This window comes from Falco rusticolus, chromosome 6, assembly GCF_015220075.1.
Source record: "Falco rusticolus isolate bFalRus1 chromosome 6, bFalRus1.pri, whole genome shotgun sequence".
Taxonomy (NCBI): Eukaryota; Metazoa; Chordata; class Aves; order Falconiformes; family Falconidae; genus Falco; species Falco rusticolus.
This window is the reverse complement of record NC_051192.1, coordinates 79,198,812-79,215,240: the sequence shown is the minus strand read 5'-3', so window position 1 is coordinate 79,215,240 and position 16,429 is coordinate 79,198,812. Positions and strand designations below refer to the sequence as shown.

Here is a 16,429-nt window from a genome sequence, read left to right as displayed (position 1 = left end):
AAGAAACTATTTGAACTCGCTGGAATCATAACTGTGGCTGTTGAACACTTTAACGATGCTTACAGAGATATGCTTCAGCCCTTTTTTGTTTAGTTTAGAAAAAGAAAGGAAGGGTCTCTGTTAGCATTGTGGGACTTCTACAAAACTAGCAGAATCACATGGCAAAAAACTAGTGAAAGTGACAAGTACAGAAAAACTGCTGAAACACCAGGAAGGTAACACTGCTTAAGAGCTCTGTCAAGATGTGAAAAATACAACATTGTTAACAGAGCGAGAACTTCCAGTTTGGGTCATCTTTGACTTAGGTCGAATCTAAAGGTCCCTCACTCTCTCTCCTTTTATTTTATTTTATTTTTAAAATCGTTATAAGCATCGGTGATAGCCGCTAATAGATTGGCCATATGTGATATACCTTTGTTCTGTCAACTTAAGCCATCTCTCGACAAACAGACATATGTTTGGATAACTACTACAAGCAAAAACAGAAGTGATTGTCTCTCTCCAACAGCGTTTTTTGATCGTGTGAATATCTGGTTCCAATTGTTATCCTGGGCGATGTTCTTATTAGACAGCACCTGCTACTATGATCTAATGCAGGGAGGCCCAGTTGAACTTTCCAGAGATGACTGGGAAGCCCTGCGTGTCAGGGGAGTCAAAGTTGGATCCACTAGTGATGAAGGTGGAAATAATTTATACCAGCCTATTACCACACTGGACAGATCCAGTTCCTCCAGAAGGATCTGGGCAACTCCCATGAAGCATTTGTGGTCCATTCGGCCATAGTCTCCCCAAACTATTACCTGGAAGAACATAAACACAGGTTCAGCATTGCCCCCAAACCCATGCTATGTATTCACTCCTGCTGTTATGTGCAGCGTTAAGGAAGATGTTGTTCTTAAGGGTGAATGATTGCTCCCTCTTGTGGGAGAACCTAATGGCAGGACAGGAGCAAGAGTCAACAAAAGAGAAATGTTTAATAGAGCCAGACATTTTGCAGGTCTCAAACCACAAGCCACAAGGACATGTTTGCTGGCATTTATAAAATTAAATGCTTAGTGAGTTGGAAAGAGTTTATGCATATTGCTTAAACTTAAGTAAATATGCAAGTGCTTCTCCAAATGATAGCCTAAAATGGGATTAAAAAGCAACTGACCTGAAGGACTTTACCCTGTGGACTTTCATCAAAAACCAGTGTCTGTTGGTACAAAGGATCAAGGGTCTTCCGTGCAATTCTTGTCTTCTTCTTAGCTATACACGCTCCATTTTCCAATAAATACACTTTGACATAAGGAGCTGCAAACAGAACATAATAAATTACCGACTTTTATGTTTGTACTTAAAAACTTCTACATTGCACATCTGAGCTGAAGGACAGATGCCTTAAAAGGAAGCTGAGCGGACAGAAAATGACACACTTTATCTTCACTGTATAATCTGAATACAATTACATCCACAAAATAAATTACACAGGCCATAAGAAATCAATTCAATTTATAAACACTGAATGTAATGATCTAAGACGTAACCAACAACAGTTATGTTTCATGTCTGTCGTTTTAAAAACACTATTTTGCCAGGAATTAACTGTCACTGATAGCTGTGCTGGAGTCTCTATGTATGTTTAGGGGTCAGAGATATTTCAAAGCAGAAGACATTGATGTTTCATATTAGGAATATTTAAAATAAGTCACTCCGATAACACAGAGATTAATTCCTCTTTCATCTACAATCTCCTTAGGAGCTGAAAAGTGCCATTTTGGTAAAATGTTATCTAAAACTACTGTTCTAGTTGTTACAGTAAGCAGTGGTTGTGGTAGCGATTATAAATCTCTCATAAAGCTTTCTATAAATAACTAGAACTTTAAAAAATGTCCTTATAAAATGATACAATATTAAATCTCATTCATTATACAAATTACTGACACCGGCACTAGCATAACCTGCTGTCTTCTTGAAGCACTGTTGCGTACAGAAGATCCTGGCATGTAGGTCTGTTAAGCTGTTTGTTCAAAGCACTGTCATCTGTTCTCCACCTCTTGTTTTGATGTGGAACAAACACAAAGGGCTTCTTCAACATTGACAAAGCCCCTCTGAGATATATGACTTGCTTAAGATATGCAGAAATATTTCTGCAAATTTTCCTTCCAGAAAGGATGTTGAGTTGCTGAAAATCATTCCTTGAAAAGTGGCATGCAACTGGCAGATGCAAGGTGGTAAGAAGTGGACGTTGGTAGCAAGGATATATCCACTCACATATTCGTTATTGAAAAGCAAACCAAAAAAAATTAAATGTAGTGATAGCTAACTGACAGCTAAGGTCAAAAAGTCTCTGATCACCAGTTTATCAGTACATGTTCTTTTTCTCTGTTCATATATTGTCTGTTTTTTTCCTTACCTGGGGTAGATTTGGAGCCAGGTTTTTGTATGAGGCCGCGGGCTCTAATGACTTCTACTTCTAACTGGCCCTTTTTATCCACCATTCCAATCTGAATGTCACCTGAGAGGGAGAAGAAGCCCACATTTCAGAGAAGCAGTATGGCCTGGGAGATAGTGTGTAAGAGTGAGAAAGACTAGTTTGCTACTAGTCTGCTGCATTAGCGTGCTTGTCACCTCTCCTCCTGGTCCCTTTAACTTCTCCATCCTTAAATCAGGACTAAAAGATGGATGGATGCTATTAGGGAGCATGGTGACCTCTCTTGGTTTATACCAGAACTCAATATTTCTGATCCGGAGGCAGGCAAATTTACCGCAACACTTACTGTATAACCACCACACCTTTAATTTTGCACTGGTGAACTACCTAGAGTTTTACTACCTAGAGTTTTCCTCCCTAGGACTGTTGCCCCCTGTGCCAGTCACTGGCATGTGCTGCCCTGACAGTGGTGCCACACTTGGAGAGCCTAAAACCCAAACTCGTGTTCAGAAATCCCCTTGGCTGGCAATTTCTGCCTCCAAGCTGAGTTGCAACAGCTGGCAGTGTGAAGGCTCCTTCCCTGATGAAGTAGGAAGAACTCCTGGTAAAGACTAACGTTGAAACCTTCTTCTGTAACTACAATTGCCTGAGGACAAGGCGGCAACACCAACCAGAGGAGGCACACAGTCACAGTACCGCTTCAGGGGATGATGCCCTATGCCCCCAGGAGCTCGAAAGGGTTTTTTCTGCAAAAGTCTCCAGCGAGTACAGAGGTGACAATTCACCTAGTTTATCAATATTCCACAGCCATTTTTGGTATGAAGAAAATGACACAACACTTTAAAATAAAAAGCTGCTTTTGCTACTAAATAGTCAAATTTGTCTCCCTGCCTGAGTTCTGACAAATAACATTTCCTGCAGAAAAAGGAAACTGCTTAGTCCAAGACCAAGCGCTGCTCTGATCTAGATCAGTAAAATGCAAGGGAAGTCAATGATGACCTGATGCTCGAAGTGTTATGTCTCTATGGTTTCATATATCATGGAATCAGCTGGCTAGAAATCTAACAGGCCACTTGGAATAAAAAATGCACAGCATTACATGGGCAGCTACGTAACACCTGTGCAAATCAATGAACTATACATATATCTATGAAACATGGGAGTATGTATATATTTGACATGCGAACTCCAATTGTCTACAAAACCACACTTAAAAATGGATAGTCCTGAACTATAGAATTTGGAGTCTGGATTTACAAAGACAGTATTTTGAAATTAACTGCGCATGAGATTTTCATATGCTTGTCTAACAGTATATTAGAGCGGTGTTTATACCTTGGTACTTGAGGTACGACAGAGCAGCAGGGAAGATTTTTTTTTTTTTTATAAATCAAACTTTTCTTGAATAAACAGAGCTCTGCGTTACACTAAAAATAGTTTACTGGAAAATTCCAACAAGCTTTTTTAAAAAGCACATCTCCGTATCGCATATCCAAAGTAAAACATGCGACGTGGAACCAGAAGGGGGAGCAATAATACAAACTTTTTGAAAGAGTCACCAGTGAAAGGACAGGACATAGAAGGTGGCCTGAAAATTGTTAAAAAGCATGATTGAGTGGTTTTCTGGGGGCCAAAACTTGAGCCTTTAGTAAATAAAGAAGTTCTAAGAAGTGAAAATAAACATTACTCAAGTAAATTGCAGAAAAATATTCAGTCAGAAAACAAGATTAAAATAGAGAGATGAAAGAAATCTAGACCCTTATATTCATACTGACAGAGCCACTCAGATTTGTATAGCGCAAACCATCTCACAAACATATTCTCTTTCAAGATGATAATAAAAAAATATGAATTTAACAAGTTTTGTGCTTATTAACGCATTAGTAGCAGTCATTTGGACTTACACAGCATCCCTTGTCTTAGGGGATACTCAAAACATTCTCAACAAAGTTTCTGTCTCCTTCTGCTCTCCTGCAATTTTTCTTTCTGCTTTAATTTCCTTTTTCATAAGCATCTCAGTAGCCCTTCCTGAAGCTGATTCTCCCAAGACATCTGTACTGAAACACTGGCCACTTGTAATTTCCATCAGAAGTATGGTTCAAGTAATTGATCAAGTACTCCTCACTTAGCATCCTAAAGCATGTCTGAGAGTTGCTCATATATAAGCAAAAATAAAAATAAATAGTAAAAAAAAAAATAAAAATCAAACCTTTCCAAAGATACTCGCACAGTATTGCACTGTTTCACACCTTATACACTCATACTCTATTCATAACCAAGATACAGCCAATGGTACTACAGGGAAATACAGACTGGTCTGGAACACAGAGAAGGTAACAGATAGCCTCAGGCAGCTGCTGCAGAAAAGGATTTTGTCTCTTTCATGATAAACACTGGCTTTATCAGCAACTGATTATTGGGCATTGCAAATGTGGGCAGCAGCTCCACATTCTGGGATTAGATGAACTAAGCATGAACAAGTGCAGAGTTTGGCTGTCTGTCACATCCAATATAATCTGTGGCAAGTAAGTATAAAAAGGTGAGAATTTCCAGTGAGCTACAACAGGAGAAACCACAGTTATTTTGAGCGGGAAGCAAAGCGCAACTCCTCTCTTCAAATTGCAAATGAGATTTTCATGAAATGAGGAAATTCAAATTGCCTCAAACAGGGAATACTGTCTCTCACCCTGATTGGGATGCTAGCGTTCTAGGAATACCAGTGCCTGTGTATAGGACCTTCATGCTTACAGTAAAGGAAGCAACCTTGTAAAAGTCTTTTCGGTGCTGTAGTCTGGCAGTGTGTGTATTAATTAACTGGCTTATTATTCATTTAACAGAGAAGAACATATTATTCTTACCCATGGCAGGGGTTGCTAGCGTTTGCCGGCCTACTAACTGTGCAGGTCCAAGTCCATCGAGGAAATCACTAAACTGACTGTCAGCGCCCAGCCGTACTCCAGGAAATATTAAGCTGAAGCAAAATAAAAGCCAGTTAAGCATAAGAACAGGATTAATTTCTACTGTCCTACAGTATCTACCTCAAAACTGTTACTGATACAAGGCAAGCAGGTCAGGATGTGCAACCACAAGTTGTTCTGCAGCATCAGGAATGAGCTGTTACCCAAGGACCCCAAAGAAGTGTAGTAATTCTGCACATGGACGCAAAGCAGTCCATAAAACAGTTCTTTGTAAGGAGTTCTCCATGGGAAGTGAAAAGCCTGACAGGTGAATAAACTATAAGTGACCTTGTAAGAGAAAACATAAAAAGCCCCCTGAAATTTAATACCCTATCATTCTTCATTCTTGAATGTTGATTTACCTTGTAAAATACTGTTTTATATTGATACATACATCCAAACCCCATCCGCATCATGTAGAACAAACAGAGAAAACCGATGTATACACTAAATTAATGTGATTGCTGCACCTGTTTATTGAAGCAGTAAAGAGGCAGGTAATACTAGTACTGATTAGAGCTAAACCTAATGCCACTCCCTAGCCAAAATACTCTGGCAGCCACATCTGCATCTACAGCCGGTACCCACCCCTCTTTCAGGACACTAACTGAACTGTAATACATTGGCACAGAGTGTATGGAAACATTCATCAGGTTGGACAGGGCTCTGGGAAACCTGATCTAGCTGAAGATGTCTCTGCTCATTGCAGGGGAGTTGGACTAGATGACCTTTAAAGGTCCCTTCCAACCCAAACCGTGCTATGATTCCATGGTATGTGCTTTTCCAAGCTGCTTACTTGTATCCAGAATCTCCACTTTCTTTTAAATAGACATACAGCTTCCAAACAATAACAAAAGAAACCAACAAAACAAAACAAACAAAAAAGAGAGAGAAGAGAGAAAGAACGATCCATGGTGGAGAGACTCAGCTTTGACTTCCTCATCACAATTATGAGGAAAGAAGAACAGACTTTGAACTAAGTCTAGATAGCATCCTTACCAGCAGGCCATCCACTATATGCTTCTTCCTCAAAGGAAATCTCCTATTAGACCGGAGAGAATACTTAGAAAACTTCCTAATAAAAACATCAGTGCAAAAAGCTTAGATTTCAACAGATCAAGCTTATGTGCTCCAGTCATTCAATTCACACTGAAAGCTCCTTGCAAACCCCAGTTAGCTGGATAGAAAAAGCCCATTTCTCTCCTCAAGACTAACTGTTCTCGCTATGCCTGCATAAACATATAGACTGCCTGTAACTGAAGCTGGCCAGAAAATATCCACACAGTCCTTTTCATTGAAAAAGTCTGATTGACCACAAGGTAAGCTTTTCACAGTTTAGTTTTAAGAAATCTTTTTAAGGTAGTTTCTTTAGATGGAGGACAAGAACCTCAAGGTCTCCAGTTCAACCACCAGCCTGCCAGTTACAGCATTCACCTAACCTTGACGAGCAGTTTCAAGCCCACCCTTCCTGATAAGACACACAATCTCCTTCTCTCCCCAGTGGCACTACCCATTCACTCTTGCTCCTGCTATGAAAAGTTTCTTGTTTGCTGCTTTGGCCTTTTTCCCCAAATTGTGTTACATTTTGCTATGGACTGACTAACGACATTGAAAATGTTCATTTGAGAGCACTCTCACTTTTCAGACACCTCTAGCTATACACGTAAGAATGAATGTTGTGAAGGACACATTCACCTTAATGTGTATTAATTCTAATTCACTGAACTCCAGTTATGGGTCAAGCAGAAGAACATAACATGGTACCTGGGCTACCTACTGCAGGAATCTGCACTCTCAGCTGAGCTACACATCTGATTGGTCTTATGAAATGCAGGATGAGGCACGACACTGTCAGTAAACTATGTAATCCTGGAAATAAAGTTAGTATCATAATGTACACACACACACACACACACACACAAGAAAAAGTAACCCATGCAAACTTAACATAAGCATCTCCTATTTGTCATCATTACCCACCTACAGTAACATCAAGACTGGACTGCAGACAAAATACTACTCAAGCAACCAAAGTCAAGCTCTTGCTGATTTTCATGGGAAACTCCCAAGAGACAGGAAAAACCAGCTTCTCTATTCTGAATAGAAGGCGCTATCAAAACCTGATTCATGCTCACACTATAAATAACATCTGAAGTTAAAGGTGTCATTTCTAATGTTTGAAAACGGCCCAGAAGGAGGAGGGAGTGAGGGACAAGATTTTAGGATCAGCTGGCACAGTGTATGTACCCCTGATTACGCACTGTAGTTGTGCGGCTTTGTCTCCACCTTGCAGTTGTGTCCAACTCATGTTCTATAAAAAAGCCAGTGATGCATGTGGGGGAAGTGGTGAAACAGTAGAAGATTGTATTGGTCATCTTTCTTACAAGAAGCTCTGCATTTAATGTTCTTCATTCACTGTGATCTAAACCCAGAGCTGCCGTAGACATTATTCTATCAAACTCGTGCAGGTTTGCGGAACAGCTGAGGATTTGATCTATAGCTAAATCACAGAATCATAGAATAAAATTACTTCAGAGCAGCTTTATAAGCCACAAAATACAGCGCTACACTGAACAGAGCCCTCTGGTATCCCTTTTGCCTATGGCACTGTGTCTTCTTTAAGGAATGTTTCTCTTCCTTCATTTCAGAAAGATATATTTAACTGTTTCACCCGAGTTTTGTTATCTGCCTCCTTCGTCCCATTCTCTTAGGCTGCTCTTCAGAGTCACTGTTAGATACTGGTGGTGTTCTCACTTCACTGGTCTCACTTTTACTCTTTACTCTTGCCAGAGACTGGAATAGGTGTGTGTAGATCAGGGACAGTGTTTAAGGTCAACTGTGCAGTGGGTTTGGAGTCAGGAAATGAAGTTGAGGTATACTGAGGATTCAACCAGAAGAGCTGGCAACTCTGTCAAACCAAAAGTCTGGGACAGAAACATTGAAAAGTTGGGGAGCTGTATGGCACAGAAAAGTATGTCAAATGTGGTCAGATGTGAAGAAATCTATTGTATGAGAGCACTGAGAGAGGTAAGGAGAACCGTCAGAAGCAGAACTGGTGCTGGAGCAGCAAGAGATGGGGAGCTAAGGAGGCAGGAACAAGACATGAGATGCAGATAGTGTGGCTACCAGCTTATGATAGCTCACTTTACCTTGAAGATGGATCTAGTTCCAAAGGATAATTTTCAAACTAAGTCCCACTATGCACACCAAGTCTGCACTATGTCCCAACAAGAAGGAAGCACTCCGTTTACCTCCGAGGCTTGCTCTCTTCACTGCCTTATTCAGAGGCTGATTCTCAAGTCAAAAGTGTAAGGCTCTACCTTGTGGCTTCTGTCCCCTAGACACTTGCTGTGACCTCCAGACCCAGACCTTGGCTGTCTCAGCCTGGCCAAATCTGTTTACGCACCCTGAGGGTGGAGCAGAGGATTAGGCTGTTCCCCTGAGAAGGTCCTCACCGTCGGTGCTGGGCTCCTGTCTTTCCCGCACTGCTAGCCAGGGAAACAGGCTGCCCCAGCTCCTCCTTAGCAGGGTCCAGCTCATTGGGACCTTTGTCACCACAGTGAGTAACTGGTGCCTTACAGACTGACACTGCAGCACAGAGAAGGAGGATGGCAGGATGGAGTGTGGAAAGGGTAAAGATAACGCCCTATCAGAAACATACTGGTAAAAATACTGGAATATTTTATCCATCCCTCATTCTTCATTAGATACTTACCTACTTTGGGTTTGAGTTATTCATGATGGAGTTTGTTTTTCTTACATGGCTCTTGCAATTCTTAGCGTATCATGGAATCATAGAATGGTTTGGGTCAGAATAGACCTTAAAGATCATCTAGCCCAGCACCCTGCCATGTGCAGAGACACCTTTCACTAGACCAGGTTGCTCAACACCTCATCCAGCCTGGCCTTGAACACTTGCAGGGATGGGGACTCTGCAGCTCCTCTGGGCAACCTGTGCCAGTGCCTCACCACCTGTGGTGAGGGTAATGCGTGCTCCCCCTGGCCCCATCCTGACCTTTATTTCCACAACCCTGCTCAAGTGATAACCACCAGTGGCAATCCTAATGGCTGCATCTGGTTGTGATGGCTGTATCCGACTCGAAGAGGATTTGGGGGAGACAGATAAAGATGCAATAGCCAAGGGCTAATTTTAACAATGCTCCCAGCTAACAGGGCTGGTCAAGCTCTGACTCAAGCCAAGTTTGAAATAAACTAACTTCTGTAGTCAGTGGGCAAACAGAACTGTCGATTATCTTACTCCACAAATAGCGGACAGCCCAGGGCCCGTTGAGCTCTCCTGCATGGCAGTAGGCTGCATGCCAGGATGTCCCCTTGAGCTGAGAGACTCCTTGCTGCAATAGATCCTTGGTAAGTGATTAATAGCATGTTAAAGTTTCAAATCTTAGATAAGTGGTATACAGGATTGACTCTGCACATATAAACCTTCAGATATATTGTTGACCAAGTCTGAGACTAAGTTTGGATCTAGCCACACCTAAACTTCCATCCGAGAAGTTTAAAACACAAGGGGATCCTTTCTGAAACTCCACCAGAGTCTCCCTGACAGTTTTGTCTGACCCTGTCCTCTGTGCAGTAAATAATCAAGTGTACCTTGCCATCAAATCTTGTTAAATCATCATCTCATTTACTATTAAACATTGTTCAGCCAATAAACATATGGCTGCTTCTCTCTTGCACAAGTGAAGTGTGTCACTCTACCCATGACACCACCCTCGTAAAAAAATGAGGATGGTGAGATCATCTGATGATGGACAAATTACACCTTTACACAGCTCCTTGCCACCATCATGGCTGCCCCTGGCTCTTTGTACTTACACAATGTGCAGTAGTAATTGTGGTAACATGATAAGCATATAAAAAGATGAAGCCAAAGGGGTTCCAATCTCTCATTTTTTTCCAGGTCTATAGGGTGCATTTGCCCCGTTTTCCCCTTTTGTGGAGAAGCGTCTTATAAAAGTACCCTAGTGACCACTGCACCTTGGCACACACGGTAGAGTCCCAGTGAGAGCTGTGAGGAGGACGGAGTATCACGCGCTGACTTTGTTCTCCTTTCCTTCATACTGAGTCACTCAGCAGTGAATGAAAACAGCTGCCCCATTCCCCACAGTCGTCTGTCTGATTTCAGCTGATGGGGCAGCTGGGCTCTGGGTTTACAATTCCCAACAAGAGACCTGGACCAACTCCAAACTAAACTTTCTTTGTATATAGTGTTACTGAGCAGAGTTTCATATCACAGGGTTTTACATATAACATCTGAAGTTTAACTCTGAGTTAATCCAAACATAACTCAAAGGAAAAGTACCCCTATGTTCTGTTTTGAATAATGTGGTCTGAATGTAGTTGTCTTTCGATGAACAAAATGCCTCACTGGATGACAGGGAAAATGTGACTCCTTAAGAAGTTCTCTCTAAATTTCGGTTTTCAAAAGATTTGTGTTATGCCCCTAAAACAGTTTATTTTTGCAAACATTTCAAGAGGAAGCATCTGTACACAGAGCTATCGCCTTCAGCCAGAGCTGGGACCTCTGCTCACATCCCAAGTTTTCCTGCAAAGACAAGAAACTTCTACATTATTAATATTTTTAAATGCCACTTACTTGCCCTCGGAGCTATAACTATTTATGCTGCCGTCAGTGGATTCCCGACTTGGCTGTCGAACCATACGACTTCTCATCTCTGCTGCCATTCCCGTCTCTGTGCTTCTTTGTATCGTGCTCTTTAGCTTCTTGTTGCCAGCCTCTGAAAGCAGAGAAAAAGAAGCCATAGTTAGAATGACGACTTAGAGCAAAGCCTTTCCTTGCAGTTCTCCCCCAACAACAGTGATCTGACTTGACCATTACTATTTAATAAGCCAAAACGACTCTTCTGATCAAAGAACGAATCTCTCTTCTTCAGTTGCAAACCGGCAATGGCTTCTCTTTAAAAGGGCTGCAACCTAAAGATCTTTTTTAGGGCAAATTGTCAGAAATTAGACATCTTATTAATAACCTTTACACAGTCAGAATGTAGACAGGACGACTGTGATAGTGTCTGCTAACTGTATACTCGGTAAGGTGTTTCTACCCACCTTGTTAGTTAAGTTGGGTGACTATAAAAGAAGTTACAACTCTCACAGAAAAAAAGAGGGGAAAAAATCCTTCACACTTTCCACAGAAAAATGTTAAGCACCAATATACTTAGTATCAAAAACATAATGATGTGTTTTGACTCAACAAAATCTTACTTTTCACCACAGAAATTCTTCAAAGTACATGGTGAGCTTTATGTAGCTTCTGATCTCATCACTTCCTAAGCAGAATTAACCCTTGGAGAATTTGTTTGGGAGATGATGGACTTCACAGTCTAGACTTGCTACTGAACACTACAGGGTAATGTGAATCTTGTGAAATTGTTTAAAGACTTGATCCATTTGGAAAAGCTTCCATCACACATACTTTAAAATGCAATATGAGTTCCACCTGGAAGGTTTGCTGTTACCCTTGAGCAAGGAGAGCTTCCTCAGTCCTTTACAGGGGTGGTTATGGGCTCAAGGTGCAACAGCTGATCTACAATGAATTCTGCTGTTGCACGGCAGAAATGGTGCTTCTAGATGATGATAATTGGTCTCAAAGATCTTTAACTGAAATACTTCCACCAAAGAGTCTATGAGATATGACAGAATGTGTCGACTTCTAGCTCAGTGTCCTGTTCTTCATTAAGTTCAGCCTATCATTCAATGGGTAACATTACTTCCTCTCAGCAAGTAATAGATTTGACAAAGTTTCATGCAAGTGTATGCAAAAAAATACTCCCGCATTTGCCCCTTCATTTCAGTACTCCCTCATTCTCTCTCTGCAGAGTATGTGCTTCCTTTTCACAGCCTGCTCAGGGGAGCATCTGAAAAAGAAAATGTTTCTTCCACCTCCATCTGCTGTGGAGACTGAATTGCTCTGAAAAATTTTTCACCTTCCTGTTTCACGTGAGCATTGCTGATGTTTGAAGCCGACAGATCTTGACCTTTCTTCACACAAAAGTTACGGGTTTGGTTGCCTCTGCACGACCTGCCCATTGCTCAAGGTGTTTAAATGCGATGTGGAAAACAGCTGGCCCTTACTCTTTAGGTCCGTGGAGCTGGTGGAGGGCAAGGAGCAACCACACAACAGAGCAGCTCCCCCTGAGTTGTCACAGTAACCTCTCTGGAGCTAGCAGAGAGACCACAAACATGGCCAAAGCGAAAAATAAAGAATTCTTATATTGGGCTTAGAGGAGACATCACCACAGCAAAAGGGGCTGTGGTTTTCCTCTTAAGCATTCTGGACAAGGGGTTGTTTATCTACGCCAGCAAGAAGCAGAAAGCAAATGCCTCTGAGTGGAAGAAATTAGCTACTTCCACAGATCCTTTACCGCCTTCTGAGGCCAACAGCTGTGAGGTTTTGCTGTGGGCCACTGCAACTCATCCAAATTCCCGGCCTTTGGTCAGCTGAAAATGCAATTTTCAGTTCTGCTAAACATGGAGTAGAGTAGGCTAGACATGGTGCACCAGGCAGAGCAGGCTCCGCTCTTAGCCAGTGCAGGTGGCTGTGGAAGGTATTTGCTTGAACTTCTGAGACTCCGTATGCAGAAAATAAAATGCTAAGTTTTGGACTTGAGCTTTATCTTTAAAAATAGATGATGTGTCCAGCATAACAACACTGAAAGGTAAGCTGAGCACCAAAAAAAATCAAAAGGCAGCCTTGCAAGTATAACTCGCATGCAGAGCCCTACACCAAAGCAGGACTGTCACATTTGCAGTAGCTATGCATTTGCCACCCATATTCTTTTGTGCCTCTCTCTCTTGCTGGGACCTGTCTAAAAGCACCTGTTTCCGTCTGCTCCCACAAAGCAGGTGAGATGGATGTGGTTTACCCCCTGCCTTCTTTTCTGGAGCCAGCTAGATCAGGCAGCATGACTGGAAATATATACGTTAGAGCCTGAAATGTGGGCACCTGAACAGGGCTGCCTGTGAGTATTCATGGCTCAGGAAATGGGAGTGACGAGACACTAAAGGTAGCTACAAGATCATCATGACCTTGGCATAAATCGGGAGAGAGATGTTGCTCTGGACCACCTGGACAACATGGTGAGTGCTGAAACTCAGGAATTACAGCCAGGCAGTTGGGAAAGCTTAATGAAGAATGTAGTCATAGAAATAATCACTGTAAAAAATATCCATTGCCTAAATTACAGAAATGAATATTTTAGCTTTGAGCCACAGCAGAGATTGAAAATAGCAAGTGTTTTTTTTTTTTAAAGAGTAATTTTATATTATCATGAATAACAACCACATTACTGCTTGAACATACTTCTTTGCTCCACAGATTTTTAAATGCACAGACCATGAAGTAGGAATCCTCATGCATGGCCATAAGCAGGTCCACACCCTTGCTGTGCTGCAAATACCAGATTGTCTTTTTCTGACTATTTTCCAAGTCATTGCTCTCTGTCTTACTGTGTTGGATTCCACTTCTTTTTCTCATCAACATTTTCTTTCAGGTTAAAGATTAAAAAAAAAAAATATTTTGCCTCATCTTGTAACTGCTACTAATATCCACGATGTTTCCTGAGAAAACTAGTCCTGCATATTTCATTCTACAACCTCAATCTTAATATTCTGCAGTACAATCAGAAACATAACATAAAACTAACCCAAGACAGAAAGGTAAAATAAATCATGAGTTTTATAGCATAAAAGGAATTGCTTTTGCCCATGGCTAAGAACCAAAACACACATCACACAGGTTTTGGAAGTTTTAACCTTGGTCAGTTATGTGTATCATAGTTTTCATCCACTTATAGCACAACAAGTAATGACAACAGTTTATCTTGTCGGTGTACTCCTGTAAACTCAGCACAACCTAGTTCTGCAAGCGAGGGAGGTGCTTAGCATACAGCTGAGCTGGGAAACGCTGTTATTTCTAAAGGCGCCCTGGTCACACGAAGTCACTCTGGGGTAGGTACGACTTCCAGTCCTGCCCTGACTGCACAATGAAATACAGGATCCAAACAACTTCAGTGTTTCTCCTGCTCTTGATAATTTTTTTTTTTTTTATTAAACTTCCATTTTCATCTTGTCTTACTTTTAATCTAGCAGTTATGCACATATCTTTGAGATGCTGTCTTTACATGAAAAATACAAGTTCATAAAATATACTATGATATATTGAGAAGATTTTCTACTCTTGTGTGGATATCTGTTGGAGAATGTTTGGTTCTGATCCTGATTTTTATTAGTTTGATATGTAAAATTACATTTTATAATATGTTACAGTCATTTGCCTGCACTGTGCAATTTACACTATATTCATTGTGCAGACTGAAGATAAATTGTCTCTATACGGAATGCCATTTAGGGGCAAAATTTGCTCCAAAATTGTCTGTATGCTTCTGTCTGCTTTGCTAATTGTGTAAGGCTTTCTGCATGCAGAAATGCAGATTGATGTGCATAAATTGCATGTAAATACATAGTTTAATGGTAGAAACTAGAGAAAAACTACTACAGAGCAACCGTGATGAACATTTTTGCAGATTTATCAACTGATGCAAGAAGATCATAAAGCAGCCATCTGCAGCTACAAAATATATACAGCTTGTAAGCATTTTGCAGTTCATCAACAGTCTTCTACAACACCTCTGATGAGTGTGTGCAATGTGCTATTTCAGTCTACCTACTATAAATACAGCTTATAGTTCCTTTTTGTTCTGACACGAAATTGGTCCTTGATTTTGGTTTTCTCAGACAAAGTAAATTAATGGGAGATCGTGATTTAAGGAAAGATGAAGAGCAAAAAGCAAGCTTGTTAGTGTATGCACTATCTTACATTTGCACAAAATATCAGTGGAACAGAATTATATTAGCAAGAAAGGGTCAGTGATAGTACCTGTGGAATTAAGATGGCCTACCAGAGATTCCTCTAAAGGCATCCAATTCAGAGAGGACAATGCCAGGACAAATGGCCCAAAATTACTTGTATCCATGAGTGCCCTTAGCAAAGGCATGACTGCACATGGCATCACCACTGGCTTGACTTGACCTCTGGGCTCTATGAGATGCCTGGAGGCAATTAATACATTTTCCTCTTGTTTCAGTAGAGTAAGTCTGAAATGACAGGAGGGCTATGCCATGACCTGCTGGAGCAAAGTTTTTATCCTGTGATGCCCAGGTGTGTTTTACATGCCATGGGACAAGGCTAGGCGACATACAAAAACATGCAAGGACATAAGCTTGGCAACTTAGTCAATAGGAAAGTGTCAGAGACCTCTGTAGGGCAGATGACAACAATTCTGACATGGCCTTCCATGTACCGCCTATAGGGAGAGGTGCCTTGAGCAAGCATTGCCCAAAATCATACCTGAGGGCTACTAGTTAGTTAGCACCAAAAAAAGAACCAAATTTACACACACGCAGCACCTGAGTAAGTGGCAGGGAAAATTTGTGACTGGTTCAAAAGAATGCTCCAGAGAACAAAGTATACATCAGCGCTAAATCCACTCATGAAAGAGAAAAAAAGAAGAGTACTAATACTCAAGGTCATTGCATTACTCAAGGGCAAATTATTCATGGTATCAAGCATGCTCATGCACCCGAAGAAAGGACTACAGCTCCAAGGCTGCCCTGACTGAAACCTGGCAGGACTGTGACCATACTATTGCTTTGCACACTGACTGTGCAAGACACCAACAGGATTATGTCAACTGGAATCGTAAGGGTCTTCCTCAATTCAAGGAACTATAAAAAGAAAAGCCAAGGGGCACATTTCCTTCTGGTCCTTTCTGATGTGTTACTGACTTCACAACCTCAAATTTAGCTGCTCGGAAACCTGCTGAGTTACAAGTTCTGCAGCATCCCACTCACTCTGCATGCAGCACTTTTAAACAACAACAAAATATATTTACACATGAATTGACACAGTGCCCTTGGTTTATAGTTATAGAACGGAGAAAGAAAAGAAGAAATAATTCAAACAGCATTTGTTTTTTTACATGCGTACATCTCTCAGATGAACTCAGCAGTAGATTGATCA

At 41.2% G+C, this 16,429-nt stretch overlaps 1 protein-coding gene across 49 annotated transcripts in view; it reads right to left on the bottom strand.

The window, feature by feature from the left end:
• Positions 1–335: 335 nt before the first annotated feature.
• Positions 336–16,429, bottom strand: part of RIMS1 (regulating synaptic membrane exocytosis 1) — a 335,409-nt gene continuing 319,315 nt past the window's right edge. For all 49 annotated transcript variants that reach the window (XM_037392187.1, XM_037392189.1, XM_037392223.1 and 46 more), the window contains 5 exons: positions 10,988–11,129; positions 5,272–5,384; positions 2,396–2,497; positions 1,154–1,293; positions 336–800 (listed from right to left, as the gene is read on the bottom strand). In XM_037392187.1, coding sequence (XP_037248084.1) covers positions 582–800; positions 1,154–1,293; positions 2,396–2,497; positions 5,272–5,384; positions 10,988–11,129 — 716 coding nt within the window. In that variant the 3' untranslated portion in view covers positions 336–581. The remainder of the gene's footprint in view (positions 801–1,153; positions 1,294–2,395; positions 2,498–5,271; positions 5,385–10,987; positions 11,130–16,429) is intronic.